Raw genomic sequence first — 26765 nt, 5'->3', positions numbered from 1 at the left:
AATTGTTTCTGAAAAGGAAATTAAAATGTTTACTCCAATATATTTGTCCTTTGTGAAGATGAAGTAGATCCTGAGGCTAAACGTCTCTTACCTTTGACCGTGATCTGAGCTGTGGTGTCGATCATGCCCAGGGAGGATATAGCCACACAGGTGTAGTTAGCCGACTGGCGGATGTTGGTGAGCTCCAGCACATTTCGGCCAATGGGCATCTCCTCCTCTTTGGTTAGTTCCTGTTCACCCTTCATCCACTTCACGTAGGGCATGGGAGCGCCCACCGCCACGCAGGTGAGGTTAACACTGCCGCCCGGCATCACTTCGTGATTGGTGGGCGGGATTGAGAAACGTGGCGGAACTCGCCGTACTGTTGGAGGAGCGCAGATGATGTTATAAGCAGATTGCAGATACAGGAAGGCAGAGAATATGTTTCAGGCATGGCTCTGGATATATACCACTGACCTTTAGGATACAGAGTCTTTATTTGAAAATATGAGAGGTATAAAATATTAATTAGCTCTCTGACTGAAGGACAAATGCCAAAGTAAATCAAGGGAATAGAGCTGAGAGCCTTAATATTCTAAACATTCACCATATAAGAGTCTGTTTTTGACAGTAAATGCATCTCAAGGATTTTGTGGCTCTATAGTCGAGTCTCCATATTTTCCTCATCAAATTTCATTTATTTCAAAGTGCTGGCAAGCTATTTACTGATATGTCACTAAATTAACTCAATGTAATATCTCTCTTTGCATCACAAATACACAGTAAAAATGCAGAAAAAGAGCAACCTCAACCAAAACTGGTCACAAAATCATTTCTTAAGACCAGTATCACTGAGGTGTGCAATGCTTTTTTCTACATTGCAGGTCCCTGTCACACTATCTTGGACTGACAGACAGATCAGGACCTCAAAGAGACGCAGACAGGCGAATGTCACGTCTCACATTTGAACTTTAGACTTTCTCATCAATGTGACTGAGCTTAGCAGTGCAGCACACATTTCCTTTATCGTTTCATAGAAATAAACTGGGACGCAGACTCTGAAAAGTCAGATTTAACTGAATTTTCTACAGAATTCAGTCATTTATAAATTTCTACACCATCATAACAGGAAATTATTTTTATAGCTTTGTTTTAGCTCACAAATCTTTTTTTTAAGATAATGTTCATTTTGGAAATTCTTTCTTGTAAAAAAAATAATGCAAATGCCTCATTTGTGTATTTAAATGATAGCACAACAAAGCTCAGAAGTAATACTGTAAACTTTATTTATTTTAATTATTTTTTTTTTTTTGCAAAGAAATGCATCTAACTTGGATCAAGAAATTTGACAGCAGAAGATTGTGACCCTTTACACACATTTAGTTGGTGTACAGCCAAAGCCAAACCCTCCTGTCCACTGAAGATACACTCAGTATCTGCAGAGCTCCCATAAAAGAGCAGCATTTTCTGTAGACTTCATGGAAGCAGCCGTCTGAGAGTGTCCACAGAGAAATTGCTAATAAACCGTTCTTTTATAATGTCTCTCCGTATATAAAGTGAAATAGTTTGCAGATGGCAGCTGAGTTTAACAGGGAGCTCTGCGGCCTGACATCTGCTTATATTTTAAGGATAAACAAGTCTCACTTCTGAGAGACTCCAACTCACTTCCAAATCTGAACATTACCTGTTCATTTCCTTGTCATTACCTGCTCATTTCCAGACACAGGAAATTATTGCGGATAAATGAGGGTTGTAAGTATGGGGCTGAAGGATTACAAATGCTCAGTATTTATTTGACTTGAATGCAATTTCTGGAATGTAGAGAACTAGCTACCACACAAAATCCAACAATAAACTCTAGACATCTCTTTCTCACACATACATTTTAAGTGCTTTATTAGGGTGCAGTATTCATTTTCTACATTATCAGGTGAGATTTCTCTATACAAGAAAATACTGCAAACTCGAACTACCCATAACACCGTGTCCAAACCAGGTGCGATGTGACAAATCTGCCCTTGCTGAAAGTAAAATAATATGTGCAGTAAGAAAAAAAAAAAAAAAAAAAAAAAAATCACAGCCAATCAAATGTGTAGAGTGAGACTTTCAACCAATTAGATTCCACTGTGGTTGGAGCTATATTATGCAATGCAACAAAAATGAAAACTAATTGAAGAACTGATAAAAGTCTTGCATAACAGTGGTTAGATAAGACAAAAGTGCTTGGTAATGATGCTTTGTTCCTTAACCCTATAACGTTTCACTGTTTGTGTAATTTGAACATATTGCTGAGGTTCAGGAACAGTAAATCAATATTTATTGCAAAATCTATTGACTCAAGTCAGGTAAACACTGAGCAAATTGTGCTTATGGTGTCTGGGTGTCTAATCTGTACTGGCCGTGGCCAGGGGCGGCCGGAATGATCGTCATCTTTGAGAGATGAGCGCAGAGTTTGGACATTTGAGATTGAGTTAAGTTTGTTAGTTGAGCAGGAATGCCTGCAGGTGTAAGAGTGTAAGAGAGACATCACATTAATCCACGTTAGTCACTGTACATAGAGAGGATGATGTTACCCATGGACATGAGGGATGATCACGACATGATGGCAAGAGTTTCTCTCAGTTAGAGGTTGTTAAAAAAGTTTGAGAAGTCTCTGCTGGCTAGTAAAACAGACCGGCGTGAGCGATGTCAGTGGCCGCGGTGAGGTTAGAGAATGGGCGGAACTGATATTAGTCACTGATCTCGTGAGAAGTATTGCTGGGGGTGTTAACAGAGCAATGAAAGCTTGCAGTTAGACATGCAGTCAAACACATACATGCAATTTGAAGAGAGAGAGAGAGCACATTTGAGGAGCTGCATTGCTTTAATGGGGAGGTGATTGAGGGAGAGGGAAGTAGCTGGGCTTTATTCAGTGCACAAGCAATTTCACACGTGCACACACACACACACACACACACACAAACATACAATCCAAAGCACATCAATGGCCATGCAAGCATGAAGCAAAAAAACAAACATCAGCGACAGTCAACAGAGCATGCATGTGTGACCTATAGACTAAAACACCAATAAATAAAAAAACAACCCAAACAAATGCATCAAAGAATGTACAAAATAGTGCAAAGAATCCAATTTTAGCTTTGTCTGATCAATAGGAAAAAAAAAACATGATTGGATAACCCTCTGTAACAAGCTGTGATCAGAGAGGGATTCCACAACAAGCAAACTCCTGATCCTGCCAATGTTTCTGCTGTCAGGGATGGACATCACTACATTTGAACCGTTTTCTGGACTGTCAACTTGTTGTAAATCTTCTGGTCTAAGGTGGATTAGGAGAATCTGTCTCTAATCAGCATCAAAGCTGTGCTTTACAGAGTCCTATACAAATACTGGAGAACGAACAAGCCAAAAGAGAAACGTGAACTCAGGGTCCAAAATGAACAGTCACCGAATGCCAATTGAGAGTCGTTTTTTGTTCAACCATTTGGCTGGCTTTATTAGGAACTACAACATATACTGATATAAGCACCTCTACAAAAAAGAATATAGAGGAGATCAAATCATTTTTGAAATATAGTTTTTCTAAAATAATGCAAAATAGTTTCCTGGACAGTAAAAAATATTTATGGCCAGCAGATTTTCTCAATTTATTCCATATTGACTTGGGTGAACTTACTGAACAGATACATGAATGTTTTGGATAACTGACAAGAGAGTTCAAAATTAAGATGGGGATTATTTATGTTGGAATGTCTCATATGTGCTCTGCAGGTGTCAGTGAGGGAGAATGTAGAACAACAGAGCTGAAGATATCTCGCCCAAGGCCACATAAAGTGAAGCATGCGTTTACACAATTAAGACCTGAAGAGATCGCTAGAATAGAGATCAGAGTGACCTAAAAACGGCTGCCAGAACCTGGGACATGTTAACCCAACCAGAACCTCCGTATTAAGAACAATTGGTGGTTATTTGAAAATTCTTGATGTTAAATAAGGCTCTTCAGATGAGTGTACTGTTTTCTGGACTTTTAAAGCAATAGTACAGTACCTAGATGTTTTCCAAAAAAACATTAAAAAATCCATAATTAATGTTATTTTTTTTTTTTTTTTGCACTGTGACATTTTCATGACAATTAAGCGCACAAAATAATGACAACTTTTTTTTTTATTATTATTATTTTAAAGTACAGTTGAAATACAACATGGTACTTTTCTGAGTTTCAGAACAATTTTTGGGGAGATGTCGAAAATGTGTTTAATTAATATGACCCAGATGCGATATTAATCCAAAAAACCTCTTAGTGGTTCTTTTACGCCCAGCTTGTGTTAACTGAAACTAATTTTGCAGTGCTGTAAGTCCTGGAAGACCAACATTCTTTGACAGTGTTGTTTTTATTTTCCTCAAGTTTCCATACTTCAAAGTGAAAAAGCTAATTTGTCAATGTCATTCAATGTTCTTGTCTAAATGAAACTTTTTTCTGCGATAATGTACAGAAATCCTGGGTTCAACCACTTCGGGTTTTTTGGAAGGATAATGACTCTCTTTTAAACAAACAATGCTGAAAGGAAAACCTCTTTTGCTTTGCTGCCATCTTATTTGCTGTCTGTTTGTATTGTTCTCCACATCGGAAGTCCTCACCAAATGGCTGATTCCAAAATAAACAATGAAAGCTGCTTTAGCCAGCTTAAATACTTGAGAGCTCAAAAGGCTTTCTGGCAGTTCACTGGCGTAACAGAGCGGGCCCTCTGAAAAAGGAGAAGAGCAGAACAGACAGGGGATTGCTGCCATCTTTGAAATTTGAACTGGTACATAAACAGGTCTGATCCGCTAAGCTAAGGATGGATTCCTCCGATTGTTCTTTGACCTCTGAGTTCACGCTTTGAACAACAGCAAATCACCCTGTTCATTTAGAAAGAATGAAGTTGCTATCCTCTGTTTTCGCAAACATAACAGATTACGCTGTACAAAATGCCTACAATTCATGAGCGTGCACACAAGAAAAACTTCTGTAAATAAGTACACAAAAATACTAAATAAGAACCAATCCACAAAGAAATCCACATGACTCAAGAGTTGTTTTCACACTTCAACTCTTCCCATCTTTTGCGATGCAACCACAGCAGATATTAGACACAAGTGTCATTCTGTGCATTAGTAGTTAAAACCAAAGAAACAAAAACACAAGTACAAAAGTAAAGTAAAGAGTCATTAATCTGCTATAGTGATAAACTGTTGCCACTAGTGCTCAGTACTGCTGTTCAAAGCCAAATAATACGAAGCAAATCAAACTAAAAAAAATAAAATAAATTCTGACTTAATTAAAAAAACAGCCAGATGGATATTTTTTACGGACTTCAGTACAATTTGCAATTGGCATGAATGTAATCTAGCAATAAAACAAAACAAAAGCATGACTGAAAAGCTGAACATTGGTTTCCATTTTTTAAACAAAAGAACCACGGTTTGGAGCCAAAAAACACAATGCATTGATCTCAGGTTCAGACCGAGCAATCGAAGTGTGAAAACAGCCTAAAAGATCCATGAAGTTGCTTTAGGGCTTTTTTTTACACCACAAATGTCTGAAAACAACATAACATCCACAGTTCTGACACATGCAACATAAAGAAGAAGACCAGGCTGAAATGTAATGCAGCCAGCAGCATGCATGGGTTTGGAAGGGAGAGGGCAGTGTCAGAGATTCAGGTAGAGCAGAGCTCCAGAGAGACTGGTACACGACAGGGCAGGAGCTGCCAGCAGGGGGACGCACGACGCCTCCCATCCGCCGACCCTCTGCGTAGGAGGAGAGATAGTGAAAAGAACGCACCTTCCCGCTGGTCTGAGAGTGAGGAGTGGATTGATTTTGGATGGCAGGGTGCGATGAAGATGGAGGAAGGGAAACAAAAGAGAAGAGAGCAGGAGGAAGACAAGGAGAAACAGAGAGAGTAAAACAGGCAAATATTCTGCTTATCCATAAAAGAGAGATGAGAACATGGAGACAACAACAGCACCAAAACACACTCGTGCATCCATTCGTTTCTAGATTTCTTGTATTATAAAATCAAGGTGTATTTTATGACAGATTATGCATAACATAGGTCAGATTTGAATGTTGATGCATTGCAAGCATATACTTAACATGCGATCTTTCATTAGTGTGGTGGTAACTAACCTCAGTGACAAATTAGAATTACTATAGGCTAACCCAAACCCTACCCTACAAGAAAACATTTTGCATTTGTAGAATAAAAAAAAACCCACTATGTTTTGTATATGTATGTACACATGTGTGCACACAAAATGAATTAAGTAATATATATTATCTGCAATCTGCAAAAAATTAATTTTCTTAGAATTTTGTCTTGTTTTTCATCACAATTATGTTAAAAATTCTTAAATCAAGACATTTATTTGAGAAGCAAAATGTCTTGCTTTCTGAAAAATGTATAAAATTTTAAGTGAGTTTATGCTTAATATTAACAAATTTCTGCCAGTGGGGTCAGAAAAATAAACTTTTCCCTTTGAATTGAGTTTTTATCTTTTATAATGTGTCATAGTGGACGACAACCGATGCTGTTTTAATAGCTTTCACGATGGGTTCCGTCACATCTGTGACGCTGACCAATAGGAGAACAGAAGCTCTTCCATACACAGCTTTCAAACATAGAAACACAACGAAACAGAGACGATGGTATTGGTGCTGCTAGGTGGAATTATGCAATGGAGGAAAGGTTTGTGGAGCTTTGGCAACAACACTTCAGCCTGTATGACGTTTCCTCGAGGGACAGCCACCACAAAGTGGAAAAAGATAAATGCTGGCGACCAATAGCGGAGGTGCTTCAGAGGTGCTTCAGTTTTTCACATTCGTTTCTGGAAGTCTAGTTCCACCTTCTCGATGACATCACACATGACATTAAAGACGGCAAGCGATGATTAGTCTGGAAGCAATGTGTAGTCTGACATGTTTCTTGTCCAGTTTTGGAGTCAAAATCACAAATTCTGACTATATCATTAGTCTGTCATTTTGCTTCTCAAGTAAATGTATCTTGATTTAAGAATGCTTAGATATTTGCCTTAGAAAACAAGACAAAAAGTACGTAAGAAATTTTTTTTTTTTTGTTCTGCCTAAACCTCCCAAATTTACAAAGGCACAAACGCACATACACACATACACACACACACACACACACACACACACAAACAAAGAAACAAACAAACACAGACGAAGCATGATGCAGGACCCTCAACAGTGCTTGAGTGTCTCAGTGTGATAAGGCACATGGGAATGAGAGTGAATACGCACACATCTTTCACATGAAAGGATAAGCACTTATGGAATGATCACTCTCTTATACAGTGATAAAAGGTGTAAACACCTACTCACTGCATTGAACCCAAAGAATAAAGACAGAGAAATTAGAGTAAAAAAGAAGAGAGAGGGTGAGGAAGTGCACTTAAACACACACAGGCCCACACACAGCGTTCAGAAGAGATCTGTTAGATGTACGTGTGTGTCAGTGAAGTTTACACACCTGTAGAGAGACTCTAGTTAGACTATAAACAAGAACAAAACCACATCACGGCGTACAGAAAATATACTTATTAGTAGAGCTGGGTGATATATTGAATATTTACGATATATGCAATATTATTTTGTTGGCATTATGAAATTGGCTTTGTAGCATTACTCATTTAATCTCAGTATCAAAAACAGTTGGAAAGTGAATCAGTTCTTTCAAATTGTCCATTTCAATGAATAGATTTAATTGATTCGTTAGATCAAAATGTTCATTAAAGTGCCTGTGTGGCAATTTATATGCTTTAAAATATTTTAGTAAAAATATATACCTAGGCAAATACTATTTAATGTATATTACGATTTATAATAAATCGAATAAAATATAATACATAAATAAAACTGATTAAATATTCTTCTCATTCATTTAGTGAAAACCTTTGTGAAAAACATTTCTTAATTATTTTTTAACTTTAACATTTTTACTGTACTTTACTTCTTGCTTTAAGCATTTTGAATTCACTTGCAATGACTGTTTGGTTAAACTGATGACTACTCTCAATGAAAAAACAAACAAACATCCTTTTAAGCAAGTACTTAAATATTGAGATGCAAGCCAGGCTAAAATATTGCATTCAGTATATTTTTTAAGGGCTATATCGTCCAGCTCTACTCATTAGTTAAAGAATAACAGTGCAAGATAATACACATATACACATAGTTAACTATGAAGACACATCAATAGTAAATCCAACAGAAAAGCAATAAATGTATGACACTACCATTGAAAAATTCATGGGCTAACAAAAAATGAGAACATCTCTCTCTCTCTCACCATGAAGCATCAGATACTCATACATATATATTAAATGTCATTCATCAAACGGCACGTCCTGAGAGTGTGTGTGGTCTGTGTAAAGATCAAAGGGCTCCGGAGAGAATTCACATGATATGATCTTCATGATGCATCATTTATATGAGTTTCTCTCTGATTGGTTGAGGGCTTGAGGAAGAAGACCAGGAGAATTTATGGACAAAGATTTGTCTCTAGTTTTCATTTCCCCTGCTTTCATATTGAAAGCACACACACACATACACAAAATTCAAAACACACTATCAAAGAGCAACGTATCATCATATTTAAAGGTCTGAATTTGAAGTGGTCTTTAAGCACTTGCCAGGCAAAAGTGGGAGTTAAATAAAAGGTTTTTCTTTGAAACAAGTGTTTAGTGATCTCTGAACCTGCTGTAATAGATCTCAACATTAATGAGGGAATTTCCACAATGGGATTCTCCAATCTAGCTGCAAGTCTCAACATGGTCCTTTCGTTGATGCCCTGACAACACCTACACCATTTCCAACCTTCATGACCAGCAGCATTAGAGGATACTTTATCTAATTTAATATTCTTTACTATTTTAAAATATATTCTGCACTGCAAGTGTAATAATTTAATATCAACTTCAATCTCTCTCTGACTTAAATTAAATAGGCAGTTTTTTGCTACTGTACCTTTAAGACTTTTATATGTAAATGATCTCTTATGATAGGTTGACCTCTTACAACTAATATTTGATGCGGTCTACACAGTTTACTGCACAGTTATCAAATATATTCTGCAAGAATCAATTTAATACTAAACAAATGTTGCAAAGATCATTAATGGAAAAATAATAAAAATATAATCATTGTAATGCCAAAAAACTGTCAACTATAATCCAGATTTCTGAGCGATTTTTTTTTTTAATGTTGATTTGTTACACTGATGCATATGCTGCGCGGTAAAATGCAAAAGCTGTTTTTAGACTTGTTGGTTTGATTAATTCACGTGTTGCGCGTAGCCTCTACTGTTATTATCTTTGCGCGTGAGAGTTCATGATTATGCGGTGAGTGGCAATGTGAAACGGCACCCGAGGCTTCCCGTTTCCAGGACGCGCATCTCAATGCAGTGAAATGCGGTGGGTGCTCGGGCTCCTAACTCTCCATTCATTTTAACCAATAAAAAGTCGTTAGAGAATCAAGAACCTCTGACTGCAGCGCACACAGCTTTCTTCTCGTCATTATAGTTAATTTGAGGCAGTTTCCGTAGCGTTATTTGCTCTAGCTCAGATATTGCGTGCGAGGCTGTGCGCGCTCAAACTTTGTTATATGTAAATCAAACATGCTTTTTCTCTAGAATTGTCTTCTCTCCTGGATTTAATGTTGCTAGAAGCTATTAACCATCAAACTTACATAACTGACTGTTAAAATAACCTATAAATTGAAAAGAAATTAAGTATCTTTTTATATAATAACTCCATGTACAAATGATATCATTGTCAAACTTAGCCTACTTTAGTCAGCCAGCTATCTAGATATTTTTTATTATCTATTTAATATAGATTTTTAAAGTTATATATTTAAAGTTAAGTGCTTATTGTAGCCTAAATGCTTATTGAATTATTATATTTAGCGAACCACATACTGATCATCAAATAGCACAATATCAGCATGAGTGTAATCAAAATGGTCATGAGTCTGGATAATCTGTATTTTTTTTATAATAGAGATCATGGCTTTTCCACGATTCTAAAAGCAAATTACACAATCAAACAAAACAATATGTAGGGATCATTTACTTTAGGTTCTGACAAAATGTTTTATTGGTTAAAATTAATTTATAAATGGTTTATGGTCTGGTCTATGTATCCCTGCCTCTGCTGAATTATCTTTATCCCTGGTGGGGATAAAAAGAATATCCCTCCCCAGTGATGCTACTCCACAAACCACCAACAGAGCATATAAAATACCAAAAGTAACAATCGTTTTTTTAAAACATCGCCAAGTAAAACGATGCATTTAGGCTATATAGAACGGTCTCTTTACGACACAACAAACGGGACACTTTTCAAACGAGCGCGGAAAAGGTGCAGGTGATGACGAGGGAGCTTCAGTTGAACAACAGTGAACTGCGGTCAGGCTATGTCGGTAAAACTCAGAAAAAATAACACGACTGTCCAATCAGTCATTATACTGTGCTCGTGGTGCGCACTCAAGAATTGCATGCGCAAATGCAAATTTGAAATTTGAAAATGAAATTGCCAAACATGCGATTAAAGCTGCCTCAAAACTATGCATGCATGTATTTGTTGACATGGTTTTAAAGCTATTGCTATCCAATTTGTTGGTCTTAACGTCTTAAAAATGCACATATGTACACCAAGGAAATCTAAATTTTCTCGGGGGAGCATCCCCCTAGCAAACTACATTTTATGACTTCTGTAATTATGAAACTCTGCGTACATGTTCAAGAAATTATATCTAATGAAATCTGAGGTAAACAAATGTGCGCACTTTGAGAGTAAAAGTTTGTATATGTAGTATGCACTCTGATCAAAAATAAATGGGACCAAACACGATTGAATGTAAAGGTTTGTGTCTCATTATTCTAGCCTATTAATAACTACCGATTGATTTTGCATTTCTTTTAGAAATTAAGAATTATTAGTGTCATTGTAGTCATTATTAGTGTCATATATATATATATATATATATATATAATACAGCAGCCCCCTCATTTTTAGATGGGCCCCCCAAAAATGAAATTCTGGCTACGCCACTGCTATAATCATCTTGAATATAAAAGCTCTTAAAAAATACATTAGTCGTAAAGATAAGCTTATAATTTCACAGTAAAGGCTTAAAACCAATAAACAAACCTGGGGAAGGAACAAAGTGAAAAAAATTCACAGTAAAAAGTTTGATTCATTTCAAGTGAATCAGTTCTTTCCATTTCAATGAATAGATTCAAGATTCAATGATCCACTGAATCGAAGATTTATTTGCTCAAAATTGCCTTTGTGGCAATTTTAAGTCTAAAAGGTTTTAGCAAAATATATATGTATATTTTATATAATACTGTTAAAGGGGTCCTAATATGCTTTTTCACTTTTGACGAGTTGTTCCACCCTGGAAAAAATTTGTCCAAAGGCGGACAAACTTAGAGTGGTTAAAAATTTATTTTTAACACTGTTCCTAACACATAACACTGTTTTAACACATTATAACCACAACTTTGTCTGTGTGCTGCACATTTTACAGAGGACAGCGCCCTCACAATGCAGGCTATAAGCAAAAGCTTTTTCTGAAAGGTGTAACAACAATCTGTTGTTTATGGATCACAACTTGTAAGTATGTCTTAGTATTTGTAGTTGTGTTTTCTATTAACAGTTACAATTATAAGTTTTATGTAGTTGCTATGATATAAACAAAGGGCAAAGCTTTGCCTCTGCTAGCCTGCTAACAAACATTACAGTATTGATGTAGTGTTTACTATAGCTTTTGTAAGTTTTTGCTTTTGTAAGACTGTTCACCACCCCTTAGGAAAATTATCCATGATTTTGTGACCACAGTTTTCCGACAAACATGATTAAATGGTGGATAACATCATATCTGTAATCTATTAGAAAATTACAAAAAAACATACCACTCTGAAACGTCCTGTGAAATAGCGTTGTCAAAAGTACCAACTACGGTACCAAGTCGGTACTGAAATTTAAAAAACTTGACACTTTGATCGCTGTTGAGTGGGTTCGTAAACACCTCTGATTGGCCATTGTGTTCACGCGCTCATCAAATATGTCTGTTATTGGCTACAATGATCAATGTTTCAAAAACTATGGAGTCAAATTAATGCCTTAAAGTTTTGCACAAAAATAAAGTTTTGCAAAACACAAAAAAGAATTGAGCAATAAAAAAATGTTTTGCAAACAAAAATAAAGAATTGCAAAGGAAAAATAAAGTATTGAGCAGAAAAAAATAAGTTTTGCAAACAAAAATAATAAATTGCAAAATAAAATAAAGTAGTGCAAACATAAAAATATAATCAATTACAAAAATCAATGACAGCTGTAATCCTATTTTATCTTTGCCACATATTTTTCATGCTCAAACCTACTAAATCATTTGCAACGCTCATTTTATTCTGCGTTTCAGTCAAGCGTGCGCTCACGATACTGGTTTTCTTTTGCGCTGCACTTTTCTGTGCGGATCTCTTTATGGCACTGGTTTGACGTGGGGGTGGAGTCAAGAAACGGGGGCACGCCCCCGCGAAATGCATTGGAGGGGAACGTAATCAGCGACAGGTGAAATAATTCTTTGACATGGTTAAAAATAATGAATGGTTTGTTTTTGTTGGTTTGTTTAGCATATGTTGTCGTCAATTACGACCCCCTCCAATGCATTTCTTATAGTAATATGACCTGTTGTGCTCTGTCTCACTGCCTGTATCCACTTTTGTGTCCTTAAACATTCGTTTTTTGGGGTCGACAGCTTATAAAAACTTATTTCTGGGTTTTTTAGCTTGTTAGCTGTACACCTTGTCACACAGCAGCTTTTAGGCATTGTTCTGTTTTTTGTAATGAGTCAGAAAAGACAAGGAGGCAGCCTCATGCATTACAAAGTCAATGGAGACGGTTGGATTGTTTTTCCCCCGGTGGGCATGGTTTTCAGATTATAATAAATGCGCTCTGTCTCTATGCTTGATCTGTTCTGTTGCGATCTGCGTCTCCTGCCGATGACGTGTTTCGTGGGGGCGTGCCCCCGTTTCTTGACTCCACCCCCACGTCAAACCAGTGCCATAAAGAGAACCTCACAGAACAGTGCAGCGCAAACGAAAGCCGGTATCGTGAGCGCACGCTTGACTGAAACGCAGAATAAAATGAGCGTTGCAAATGATTTAGTAGGTTTGAGCATGAAAAATATGTGGCAAAGATAAAATAGGATTACAGCTGTCATTGATTTTTGTAATTGATTATATTTTTATTTTTGCACTACGTTATTTTCCTTTGCAATTCTTTATTTTTGTTTGCAAAACATTTTTTTATTGCTCAATTCTTTTTTTTGTTTTGCAAAACTTTATTTTTGTGCAAAACTTTAAGGCATTAATTTGACTCCATAAAAAACATGTTGTAAATAGACATCAATGATGCTCTTCACCGAGCGGGAGCGTGCTTTCAAACACTCCTGCTTTCAAAGCGCTTTAAAATTCAAACACTTCCGTGTGCTTTCAAACGCTCCTGTGCGTTGATCATTGTAGCCAATCACAGGCACATCTAATCACATTCGATACCAAGTCGGTACTGAAATTTTAAAAACGTGATGCTTTGAGCGCTGTTGAGTGGCTGCGTAAACACCTCTGATTGGCCATTGTGTTCACACATTCTGTTCAAAGCGTCACAATTTTTTAAAATTTCAGTACTGACTTGGTATTAAAATTGGTACTTTTGACAACGCTACTGTGAAGTCCGTGCTTGAGATCCGTCCTGCACAATCCTCTTGTGAGTTAACATTGTCGGGGTCTGAATAGGCTTGAATTGGTTTGAAATTGATGGCATCCTTAATATTTACATCTGAGCAGAACTCACTGTTATGAAGGGGTGTGACATTTCCTGAACACGTGCTAAGCGGTGCCAATCACAACACACTGGGCCAGCTAACCAATCAGAAAACATTTCGTTTTTCAGAAGCAGGGGCTTCATCGAAACCAGAAATAAACGGTGTGTTTGAGCCAGATTGGGGAAGAGGGGAGCTGTAATAATGTAAAATATGCAAAAATAATGAATTTTTTTGATCAATCAAGCATGAAAACTTATTCTAGTACACCCTAAAAACAAAATCAAGACTTCATAAAAGGGTATAATAGGACGCCTTTAACTGTGCATTACTATTTATAATAAATAAAATATTTGGAAACATGTGTGGAAAACAATGGAGAAGTTCTCCGCTGTAGAACCCAGTTTCTATTAAGACAAATGGGTGATTAAAGAGAAATGTGAGTTTTTGAGGGACAGGTCCTGTTCTGGTAGTGGTGAAGCCTGTATGGAGAGCAGATCAAGATGAAACGGGATGGGGTTTTGGATTTGGTTGAAGATCTTACCTCTGACGTAGAGGTTGGCAGGAGCGGAGTAGCGTGTTCCTGCGCTGTTCACTGCCACACACTCATACTTGCCCTGGTCCGACTCCTCGCTGTTCTCGATCTGCAGCGCCCCTGCAAACACAACATAAGCAATCACAAACCCGACAGAAATGCTCTCTCCCCCACTCACTCACAAACAATCAAAACCCCCATCGCTTTAAACGAGGGTGGCCCGAGGAAAAGAACATTTTTTCTACCTAAACAATACATACGCATTTCATTGACTAACACTCGGCTGGCATATGACCTTTCTCATCTTTCTAAATACTGAAAGAAAAGAGCAACATCTTTCAATCCATAATTCAATAAATCTAAAGCGAGTTATTTATTCATTGTGGCAAGTAAAAAGACCTGCAGGCTATGCCAGCTATAGCCGTCACTGTACATAAGCTCTGCTATTCTGCTAGACAAGACAAAGCCGTGCTCTTGGAGAATGGATCTATTAAGACATAATACAGCCACTGCAATTACTGTCAGTTTATCCTCAATGCATCCAAGCAAAAGAAAGTCCAGGTGGACTAAAACTAAAAGCTTGTTTTTTTTTTGTTTTGTTTTTTTCTGCCAGCAATATCATGCCAGATAAAGTTCTCGCAGTTTGTTATCTCCATCTCATTTGGCCACTTACCTGGCTTCAGCATTCTTTTACCATAATAACACACATAAATTAACACAAACATTTAACTGACATATTGTTCTGACAAAGAAAAGGAAATAATTAGCTTATTAGGTTTTTTAGTATGGCAGTGCTGTTCATTTGCGTGATGTGACATACATCATGCAATCTGTGGATGATGGAAGCACACCGAGAAAACTAAAAATGTTGTCAGTGTATTTCAGAAGTAGTCCTGAAATGCATTATGGGATGGGTTTAAACGTGTGCATTAACAATAGAAACATAATCGAAAGACTGTGAGTATATGAGACCTCATTATGATACTGAGCATTAACCTCGCTCCATGAGTGCATTATACTAACAAATGACCCGTTAAAACACTTATAGCACACATAAACATATACACACACATTAGATCTGTTCCAAACCCCAGTGAGCTGCCTCGCTGTCTAAAGGACGATAACTGTAACCATAAAGATACTGTTCTAAAAATTAGTTTAAATGTAAAAGAATAGCAGAGTAGCAGAGAATAGCAGAGAATAGCAGATATATATATATAAAGCAATATATATATAAAGAGACCTTGAGTGAAAGAAACCTATGATCGTATATCAATGATACTATAATAACACTGGCATCATTGCATTCCTGACTCTAACCCAAACTGTAATGCATGACGCTAACAACATCAATGAATAAACTGATAAAGTATAGCTTGAATGCAATCTAAGTTGCTTGGGATAAAAGCATCTGACAAATGCATAAATGTAAATGCCACCAACTAGGTAAAACTCCATAATTGTTTGTAGCAGCAGAAGAATAATAAAAAACACAGATAAAGCATCAATTACACATCCAATGCATGTGCTTTGCTGTTAATTTTGTTGAAATAGCGCTAAAATGTTTTCTGTGTATATCTGCAAATGAAAACGACTTAAAATATTAACTTTTGTTGTTATTTATGCTTTTTTTCTGACCAAAATCACATTATAATTATGATTTCCAAACCTCCAGTAACTTCCCATAAGTAAGAAGTTTATTGATACTTTGCAATATATGATGTTGCCTTTGGTCAAAATTAGGTATCTTTTAATTTAGCTGTTTTCTATTTGCAATAGCCTTCACTTTACGCCTATACTTACAAATGCAGCTCAACAGCGTGTGGAACAGAGCTACTGTCTCTTTTACCTCTAGTCGTCAGAAAAGCAGGCTTTTCTATCACTTATTACATCTGAAGTGCTAGTATCAGACTGATTTTAAAAGAGGTCATTCTGCCCTCTCTCAGTCTAATCTCACTTTCCTGCCCTGACATTCCCTCTAAAGAGATTGGCTCAGAGTTACAGTCAAATTTTGCATTCTTTTCTTTTTCATCAGTCCTGTCATGTCAGCGGTAAGCTTTTCTATCCCTCAGTTTGGCCATTCTGGACTCTCCTGCTAAAAGCCTGGAGATGAGAGGTGCTTGGTTAATACAAACTGTCATAATGACATTAAGTTTTTCTGCTGTGGGGAATGAGATGTTGTCAAGGTATCTCACAATTTCTCAAACCGCTCTGCAGCTCTGCTGAGTTATTGATCAGACAGACTGTCAGTCATCAGAACAGGCCTACATCTTTGAATAAAGGTCAGTTCAGATGAAATTGACAGTTAAGCACATTTCCCCCAAATTATCATTACTGTAATGTATTCAGACACATTAATTTAGATGTTTTTTGTCATTTCTTTTACTCTCAATAATGATACTCCCTACTGTAATAGTATACTGTATATAAATAGTTTTTTTTTATCAGCATATAGTCAGTGCAACAAATACTAATTTATTAATATTAATGTTAATATTAATATCATGCATTTACATTATAATATACAATTTGTATGAATATATTAGCATAGAAATAATTTTATGATAATATTTAGGGGATAATGCATTAAATTATCACTAAAATAATGTCTCAATGCAAAATTCTTAGTGCTAAAACAGATTTCATTTTATTTATGCAAAATGTAATAACTTCAGATTTGGTGGTGAGATATGGTGAACATGTTCTTGACAGGTTTTGTGAGATTCACACATGAAGATATACAAATAATTGGATTCATCTTTGTAGAGAAAACAACTGCAGGTTTCTGGTGTTTTGGTATAGCTGTCTTTAAACATACTGATGTATTATTTTCAGTTAGGCTGAATCAGACGTCCATTAGTGAGACAGACGAGCAGAGGTTCATGCACAGAGACGAGGCCGGATTGAAGACGAGGAAGAAGACAAAGAGAGAAAGACTCCAGAATGGGGACAGGGTGATGGAGGGAGACACTTTGAGGTGAAAACGGAATCGAAAGATGACGCATTTGGATATTTTCTGTTTTCAGCATTCTTACCTCTGATTGGTGTACCACCTGGTGAGGTAATATGAATGCAAATAAGATTAAAGAGAACTGTTAGTGTGAAAGAGAGAGAGCAAGAGCTAAAGAGAGAAGAGGAGAGAAAGATGAACAGGAGAAAAGATTTCTTAAGTAGTACATCATGTACAATCTTCCCAGAAGATGTTTGACTCTTCTGTTCTCAGTGTGTGTTAATTCACATTACGTAGTTTACATTTGCTGCTTTAGGCCAGAAACATACTCTATGCAGGCACACAAAAGAGCTTTGTCCCGTTGTACACACATGATGTTCGTTCTTAAGTTACTCCTCCAGTACTGAAGGGAGTTACTGTGCAATCAAAAGAGATGTTATTATTAAGGTAGCTGGCTAAAATCATGGTGAAAGTTTGATTCATTTGAACTAAACTGCACAGCAAAACATGACAGTAGAGTACTTGGAAAAGGAAACTGTTCATAGAAGAAGAGTTCCCACTAATATCTGCAATAGTGCCACATATGAAGCTTGCACTTTGAAATGAATTGCATTTGGACATATTTTCAAGCACCATGTGGTAAATCAAGCTTGTTTAGCTAAAAGCCTCTGAGTTCATGTACTTGTGTAGAGTATGTGTTGGCCTTTAAATGACTCATTCTTGTGACAGCTGAGCCAATAATAATTTCAACTCTCTCTACACAAGGGTCTTCTGCTATTTTTACAGTGATGCACATTCTACCTCCAGCACAACTTTGGCCTTTGGATCTGACCACAGCTGTGCTAAATAAATACAGTTGTCTGATGCAACACAGAAGAAAACCTTTTTGAGAGTGCAAAGTGAGAGTTCAATCTCATTGCATTGACCGACCCTTGAGTCTTATTTTTTTCAAAAGAGAAAATGACTTTTTTTTAACTTTGAAAAAAGTGTTGTCTGTTGACTATGATGCAGATTCTTGTCAATCCGGATCATAAGTCAACAACACCACCATGTGAAAACAGTGCAGTTTCAGGAGGGGGGTCAGAGACACGAGGAAGGCCCTGTAAACTGTGTGGATTGTGATCCAAAGCCATCAGCAGTTTACAGAGAGCCTGGCGTACACTGGGACCCTCAGAAAGCCCAGGATGTCCAAAATCTTGCCGTCAGGATGAAGGACATTGGGCAGAGTCTGCAGTGTAGCATGAGCATAATGAAGAATAGTAGGACTTTACTATATCTTCACTATGGCTAGAGGGAGAAAACTCAAGTATGTGTTAATTTTTTCCTTCAAAGAGCAGTTAGAAGTAAGAGTTCTCCATTCGCCAGCAGTCGAGAGACAGTCGCTATCAATCCTGGTTGTATTTAAGAATTTTAAACAGCAGCTAAACTGGACATCCATTATCTTACTGAGGAGAAATCAATAATCAGCCTGACACATCTCTGTTCATAAAGATCTGAACACCAATCATCATAAATCACCTCTGCCTGAGAGCTTAGTCTGGCGTAGTGGTTAAAAATCAGTAACAAATGACTAGTGGATTTTCACCTTTTTATCATCTGCCAGATAAAAATATTTGATAATAAATGTATATAAAAAATAAAAATGTGCTAATAAAAGTAATTGCACAACTCAAGAAGATGCTCAGTTTGAAGCTTCATGTGTGTCTATAGCACAAATGATGCAGAAAATTAACAGCTGAAATTAATACTTATGGTTAAGGATTTGCTTGAGCAATGGACTATTTTGACTATTTTTACTATTATATAACTGTGATGTTTTTTTTTTTTTAAATATATATTTTGTGTTTCATTACCTTGGCATTAAATTACAGAAAACTACACTTGAAAGAAAATGGTGTAGAAACAATTTTAAAGTGCCCCTATTATGGATTTTTGAAAATTACCTTTCACATAGTGTGTAACATAACTCTAAGTCGGAGGTCGGCAACCCGCGGCTCTTTAGCGCCCCCTTGTGGCTCCCTGGAGCTTTTTCAAAAATGGGGGGGGGGGGTATATTTTTTGTTTTCATATGGTTTCTGTAGGAGGACAAACATGACACAAACAATCTTAACGTTTTCCAATGCTGTAAAAATGTGTATAATAAATATTACATTTCAACATTTCTGTCAACGAAGATTTGCGTCATAGCCTGCGAACACGTTTCAGCGTGGCGCAATAGAGGGTATGCATCGACGTCGAAAGCGCGCTCCCTCAGCTGGACTGAGTGGCAAAAGAACCTGCTGCGTAACTAGATTTAATAGGGGAAACTGCGAAAACACGAGTAAAACAAACGATTACACTAAAGGTTGGACTCGAAAGTGTTTCTTAAAACTTGTCAAATAAACCTAATCCATGGATATTGACATGCAGCCTGGAGTCGTGTTTCCTGACATTTATATGTGCCTGATTTGACGCCGGGGAAATACATAAAGCAGATCTGCCTATGAATATTTTATATAACTACAATATAGGTAGGTTTAAATCCACGTAAACACTTATATCAATGTTATATATATCGTCATATCGTCCCAGCCCTAAAACATATAGTTTTATAGTATAGTTTTTTGTCAGTGTTTATTTAAAAACACAATTATGCAGAATATAAGATGGAAAATATTTAATTGATGATTTGTCAACATAATATATAACAATACAATATATATGGAATGATTTTACCTCAAAATACAACAATTTGACACAAAATGATAACTGCAAATCCATGTTTCTCTGCCTGAAGTCCAGGTGTTTCTGTGAATTGCACCGATCCATTTGCTTCTTTTTTCTGTAGCTTTCAGCAGTTTTTAAATATACAGTATACCTTTGGAATACCTCATTAAGTATTTGTAGCCTACTTAGTCATTTTGATAGTAGGCTAATATAGCTAATATACACTTACAGCCTGTGTTGCCTTCATATAAGGCTTATATAAGGCTTTTAATTTTTTGCGGCTCCAGACAGATTTGTTTTTTGTTTTTTTGGTCCAATATGGCTCTTTGAACATTTTGGGTTGCCGACCCCTGCTCTAAGTGAATGAAAACATCCTGCAAAGTTTTAAATTTGTAAGTGCACCATATATAAAGTTATTGTCTCTCAAAAGTAAGAGTCGACTCTGAGTCAATTAAACAAGTCGTTTGTAAAACGAATCCCAAGCCGTTTAGCATATTGCCCGCCCACTTATTGTGCATGCAGATGCCACGAAAAATACCACAGCAGTTCAATATTTTGTTGTGTTCCTGTCATTTTACTGATGACTGCTTCTCAAACCTTGGGGAGTTTAATGCAGGAGTTCACACAACGCTTGGTCTTAAAATATGGATCAATGCCCAGTTTATTTGGTCCAGCTTGCTCCTCTGAATCTTAACTTGTAAGTATGATTAAAAATTGATGTTTATGTTTTCCAGTGATTGTTCAAAATTCTTAGTTTTGTATGTTATGTTGTGTAACGTACACCCTGGTCTGTATGTCTCCTGCTAACTCACATTTCTGTAGTTCTGCTATTTAGTGGGTCCAATACTGTCTAAAAAATGTGTCGATTAATGTAGCTTGTCTGTCTTATTACTTGAAGTAATGATCAAGGATGGAGCACGACTTTTCTTTGTGTAATGCATTATCAGCTATTCACGTTTGTGCTCGGCTAACGTGGGAGTTTACAACATACAAAACAAACTTTTTTTCCTCTGTGTTTTTATTATTACAGTAGAGTGGAGCTCTATCTGTATTGTAATAGGATGTTAAGATGCTAGTCCATGCTAACTAGTTCAAGGATTCTCTCTGTAAACAGTAAACACCCACTGTAATGTCAATCAATGATATAGCCATTTTTTACTTTGTTAATAGTTATGACGAAAAAGTCTGTACACATCTGGCCTAAATGTTTATCTTATGTTAGAGGTTTTCAGCTTCGCTTGGTATTCTGATACAGTTCCCACTGGTGCACCTACATAAAGTATAACAGTGACACTGCCATCACGTCTTATAAATAACGCAAGGTGACGCTGACCATATAGAAACATATATAGACTCCAGTGGTCTAGACCATATAGACTCCAGTCGTGATTGCGAATCGGTTTCTGGTTGATCGACTACCGACTATCGACTATCTTTTCTGTCCATACATTGTATACAATGTCTTGCAAATTGATAGCTGTCATTCAGTTATGGCAATGGGCATGCGGTGTGTGCAGTAGACCAATAACAATGGATTGGGCCAATCAGAGCAGTGTAGGCTCATGGAAAGGCGGGGTTTAGAGAGACTGATTCTTTGAACAGCTTCTAACGAATCGTTTACCAATCATTGAGAACTGAGGTGAAATTAAATGTATATTATGACAAAAAGAAAGTGTTTTTTGACCTTGCATGCATGTAAACTGTTGTAGGAGACTCCCAAAACAATATTAAGAACATTTAAAAAGGCATAATAGGGGCATTTTAAAGTCATATAAATGCTAATGGATGGATTTTTTCTTTTGCCATTGGAAGCAAATGGGAATGCAAAAATTATATTTGTTGTAATTTTCATTCACCACTATAGAAGTTTACCCACCTATGATGGCTTCTGCTTTTAAGAACCCTGGAAATGTGAAAAGGGTCCACAGTAAAAGTGAGGTTTAACTACACTAATATCTGAATGTGCTTCGGCTCACGTGTGTAAGAGGCTTGACTCCTTACATATAGTCTACCTGTGAGTGTTTACATTGAGAGTAGCAGGATTACAATCCAAAGACACTCTCATCCTCTCTTTCCCATCTCTCTTTATCAGATTCTGCCTCCCTGCCTGCTTATCACCCAGTTTGCATTGTAAACAGATTGTTGATTGATGTCCAGGGAAGAATCACCTGCTTTGGAGGGGTTGGTGGTAATTACTCGTACACAATGACATGTTCCTGTGAGATTAAGGTTCCGTTTGAAGAGGCAGGTATTGAATCATGAGTGTTTTTCCTATTTGTTCATTGCCATTCTGTAAAGGTCACGAACTGAAAAATTGTTTCATTAGCATTCGTTAATGGAAAAAGGCCTTCACGCTAATGGCTAGAGAGCAAAGCTAATCTCAGGATCAAATAATGGACTGTATCCAAACAAATAAATTATGTGATTGTCTGGTAGCTGTGAGATGGATTGGCCGAGTGGGAATAATATGACAAATACGGAGCTGTTTGACGATTGACGCAGGAAATGATTGTTGACAGGGGCCGACGATTCTAATCAAAACAAATCACTGTGCTGTCATGTTAATCATGTTTGTGTGTCCTAACCGGAGGGTTATATGAATAATAACTGTGAGCCAGTCTGTCTTCCTGTTTGTTTCCGTTTACTTTAAGACATGTAATGAAACCGGAGGCTCATTTTATCTGAAATGTCACTTGTCATACAGATGCACTGCCTTAGCTGCTATAAAGTGTATTCCAGAAGTAAAAATCCCATTCATTCCCTCCACAGAGGTTTAGTGAATGCAAATATTTCCTGACAGATCTACTATGAGCTCTGAGGTTCTGACGTAGAATCTGGAAGCGCTGGACGTAAAAAGCGTAGGAGAATGACACAGAATAGAAGACATTGTTGAATAAAATCATTATATTTGTTGCCTTTGAACACAAAAAGTATTCTTATCACTTCATAACGTTAAGGTTGAAACACTGCAGTCACGTCGACTATTTTAATGATATCTTTAGTATCTTCTGGAAGTTGAAAGTGGTGGTTAAATTGCTGTTTATTGAGGTGTCAGAGAGCTCTCGGTTTAAATAAAAAATAGCTTAATTTGTGTTCCAAAGATGAACGAAGGTCTTAGGGGTCATCTTGAATGTTTTGCAATAAATGTCAAACATGAGGTATTTTATACTTTTATTCAATGACTTACACAAGCTTTCAAAAGTGTAGGGTCACGTATTGAAATAAGTCTCTTCAGCTCACCAAGGCTTCATTTATTAGACAAAAAAATACAGTCAAAACAGCAATATTGTGAAATATTATTAATATTTAAAATAACTATTTTATATTTGAATATATCTTAAAATGTAATTTATTCCTGTGATCAAAGCTGAATTTTCAGCATTATTACTCCAGTCTTCAGTGTCACATGATCCTTCAGAAATCATTCTAATATGCTGATTTACTGCTCAAGAAACATTAATTTCTTAAAAAAAAATCTTTCAGACCCTAAACTTTTGAACAGTTAGTGTACAGGCAATAATTTTCTATTGTCATTTCTGATTCAATTCCATTAATCCCTCATGAAATAAGTGCACAGTCTGTTTTAAAAGAATGTTCAAATTCTTTCAAATGTTTCATCAATGTGATTCGTCTGGGAGCTGGTTTGGTTCAAGGCTTAGAAGTCTTTATTGAAGAATTTTCTGAAATTCCTATGGAGAAAATGATTGGGAAAATATGTTGTGTGAAAAAAAAAAACCTGGTCGCTCACTGTTATGGTCTTTTATCTTTGTTGTCGAGGTTAAAAAAGAGAAGGTTAGAAAAAAATATGTTCAGCAGGGAACGCCGGCTTCAATGTATGCAATCATCATCTTTGTAAATAGCGAGTGTACTCATTATAGTTCATTCTTCAAGCTTTTTCAGCTTTTGTGTGCTTACAGGTTTATTTTTTATTTATTTATTTTTTACCTGAACGGAGTTGTTTGATTCGTCCATTGCTGCTGTTAATGTCGACAGGCAGGAAGTCTTTGAACCAGGAGATCTCTGGGTCGGGGTTCCCACTGGCGGCACAAAGCATGGTGGCAGTGCGCGTTCGCTCCACCACCTTCAGCTGTGGACCCATGTCTATGGTTGGGAAGCCATGAGGGATCTGGTCCTCTGGAAAACACACACACAAAACAACAAAAATAGAGGCATCAGCACACATGACAGAATTGCATGATAAGCTGTACTTTTTCGGTTGGAAAAGTGGCACGGCTCGTTTTTCTAAAGCACAACTCTTACAAATGTTTCAATTGCAGGACCACCCGCGGCGAGCGGTCTGTAGCAGCTGAAATGCGTGACTGTAAGACACAGAGGTGAAGTAGAGATCACGGTGTGAAATCCACCGCTAATGTAAATACGAGCGGGCCGAGGCGTGACTAATCCGCCCATGGTGTTTCTGGTCATGGATATATGAGGGTGATAGGGGTGATTTCCCTCCGGCTACAGTGACACCTTACTGAACGTCTGGCTCTGCCTGACCCACAGCTGACTACAGGAAGTCTAATGTTGGCATTTCTAAATTGGGCACCATTACTACTAAAATGCAATGTTAGAATTACATGTTATGTTCACATGCCTCTTTTGCACTACTGTTTACTGCTGGTATTATTATGCATTTTAAATGCATTTCATCAAGCGGAGAGTCTCTGATTACAAACATCACTTAAAATGTTGTTAGTGATAGCAACTATGTTCTGTTAAAGGGTTCATCGCATAAAATGACATCATGTCGTTCCAAACCTTTGTGACTTTTATATATATATATATATATATATATATATATATATATATATATATATATATATATATATATATATATATAGGGCTGCATTTATTTTATCATAAATACAGCAATATTGTGAAATATTATGATTTAAAATAACTTTTTTCTTTGTAAAACATTTTAAAATGTAATTAATTCCTGTGATCAAAGTTGAATTTTCAGCATCAATACTCCAGTCTTCAGTGTCACATGATCCTTCAGAATTCATTCTAATATGCTGATTTGCTGCTCAAGAAACAATTCTGATTATTATCAATGTTGGAAACATCTGTGCTGCTTCATATTTTAAACTGTGATACATTTTTTGGTATACATTAATGAATATTTTTTTTGAAGCAGAAAACTTATAAATGTCTTTGCTGTTACTTTTAGAATATTTATCTTTGTTGTCCAGGATGCATCAGAGCACATTAGCGTTTACACAACACACTACAATGTGACCACCTTTGAAAGTGGCTTGAGTGATCCGATCAAAATGTGGTTTCAATACACCATTTACACTCGCATTTAGTGCTTCCCACTTGTGATTTCAATTACTTGAGATGGATGTCACTACCAAATGTAAACAGGGTCTATGAGGCAGAGAGCCCTGTTTCTCTGATATGTGGTTGTGAAAGTAGTGAAGGGAACAGCACAGAAGTTTACATAATGTGCTGTGAGTGTTTCTATGCATGTTTGAAATGGGAAAGGATGAATGAATGAGCACAATCAGAGAGAAACCAAACAGCATCCTGCGGTCACCACACTCTCACTGCTAGCAGATAATGGAGGATAAAACTACTTTATGCAAATCAACATCGTTAAGAACAGCAGGTGCAGACAGGAAACATAGGGGACTAAATGTTCTAACTGTTCTCTGTTCATATGCTAATTAAGCTTTACCAACACACAAGGGCTGCACAATTAATAGAGATATCATCAAAACTGTGATATGGTATAGTATGGTAATCAAAAACGGCAATTGCCAACTTGAAACGGCAACTTGATTTAACGCTCCACATAAACTCAATCTTGGGAGCTGCTCTGATTTTGATTCGCTTCATCATTGCATATAGCAATGTGAACTGAAGAGGATCTGGATTCTTTTTTGGAAGCATTTTTTTAATCAGTATTTTTGTTTTGTTCTAATTTTTTTTTTTTTTTTTTTTTAAAGAAAACATCTTGAATTAAGTTTTTTCTTCTTACCCTTAATTGGCAAACAGTTGCTAGTTTTGTAAATCTCATTATATTTTCCTACATTAATTATAAAAAAACTACAACATTTTTCTAAACAAGTCTTAACATCTAATGTTTTAAGAATGTTAAGATATTTAATGGGAAACAAGACAAAAAACTAATTAAGAAAATGTTTTATTGATTTTTGGGGGGGTTTCAAATCCCAATCATGATTTGAAAAATAAATAAATAAATAAATAAAAATACTAACAAATAAATAGATAAAAAATAAAATATTCAACATATCACATTCCATTTTGGCACTCAAACAGTTAAACACTGTTTATGGGTTTTCCTTTGCAAACACAATGACGAAACCAGACTCCTCAGTGGTTAAATTACGGTGTCACTGAAGCACTAAAGTTTAGTTTTCTCACAGGAAGGTTCTTTTATGCTACACTACAGCTGGAGAGTTTCTCTGAGAGACAATAGGAGGAAAAGTTGGGAAAGCCTTCATAAAGAGCTTAGCATGAGCCCTGCAATGATATATGAGAGAATATGCATAAATTAGGTGAGGGAGACTGCCTGGAGAGCTCGCTGTGTGTGAGAACATGTGCCTGAGGAACACCTCGTCCTGCTGGAGGACCTGCCTTTGTCGCTGTGTTTGTTTTCTGTTGAGAAGGTGTATTGTAGGAAAGACTAGGTAAGGTCACTGTAGGGTCGCAATTATGCACCCCGGCCTTTGTGAGAC

The 26765-nt window shown here is 36.7% G+C and overlaps 1 protein-coding gene across 14 annotated transcripts in view; it reads right to left on the bottom strand.

Annotated features, from left to right (window-relative positions):
- The window catches only part of ptprfa (protein tyrosine phosphatase receptor type Fa), a 224367-nt gene that overhangs the window by 84489 nt on the left and 113113 nt on the right, over nucleotides 1-26765 (bottom strand). For 6 of the 14 annotated variants that reach the window (XM_048200180.1, XM_048200182.1, XM_048200181.1 and 3 more), the window contains exons 5-9: nucleotides 24001-24189; nucleotides 17435-17452; nucleotides 14409-14519; nucleotides 5804-5815; nucleotides 92-361 (exon numbers count right to left, since the gene is read on the bottom strand). In XM_048200180.1, coding sequence (XP_048056137.1) covers nucleotides 92-361; nucleotides 5804-5815; nucleotides 14409-14519; nucleotides 17435-17452; nucleotides 24001-24189 — 600 coding nt within the window. The remainder of the gene's footprint in view (nucleotides 1-91; nucleotides 362-5803; nucleotides 5816-14408; nucleotides 14520-17434; nucleotides 17453-24000; nucleotides 24190-26765) is intronic. The other 8 variants (XM_048200187.1, XM_048200189.1, XM_048200185.1 and 5 more) reach the window with 3 other exon arrangements.

Source organism: Megalobrama amblycephala, linkage group LG8 (genome assembly GCF_018812025.1).
Source record: "Megalobrama amblycephala isolate DHTTF-2021 linkage group LG8, ASM1881202v1, whole genome shotgun sequence".
Classification (NCBI taxonomy): Eukaryota; Metazoa; Chordata; class Actinopteri; order Cypriniformes; family Xenocyprididae; genus Megalobrama; species Megalobrama amblycephala.
Note: the sequence above shows the minus strand (reverse complement) of the source record. Positions and strands in the feature narration are given on the sequence as shown.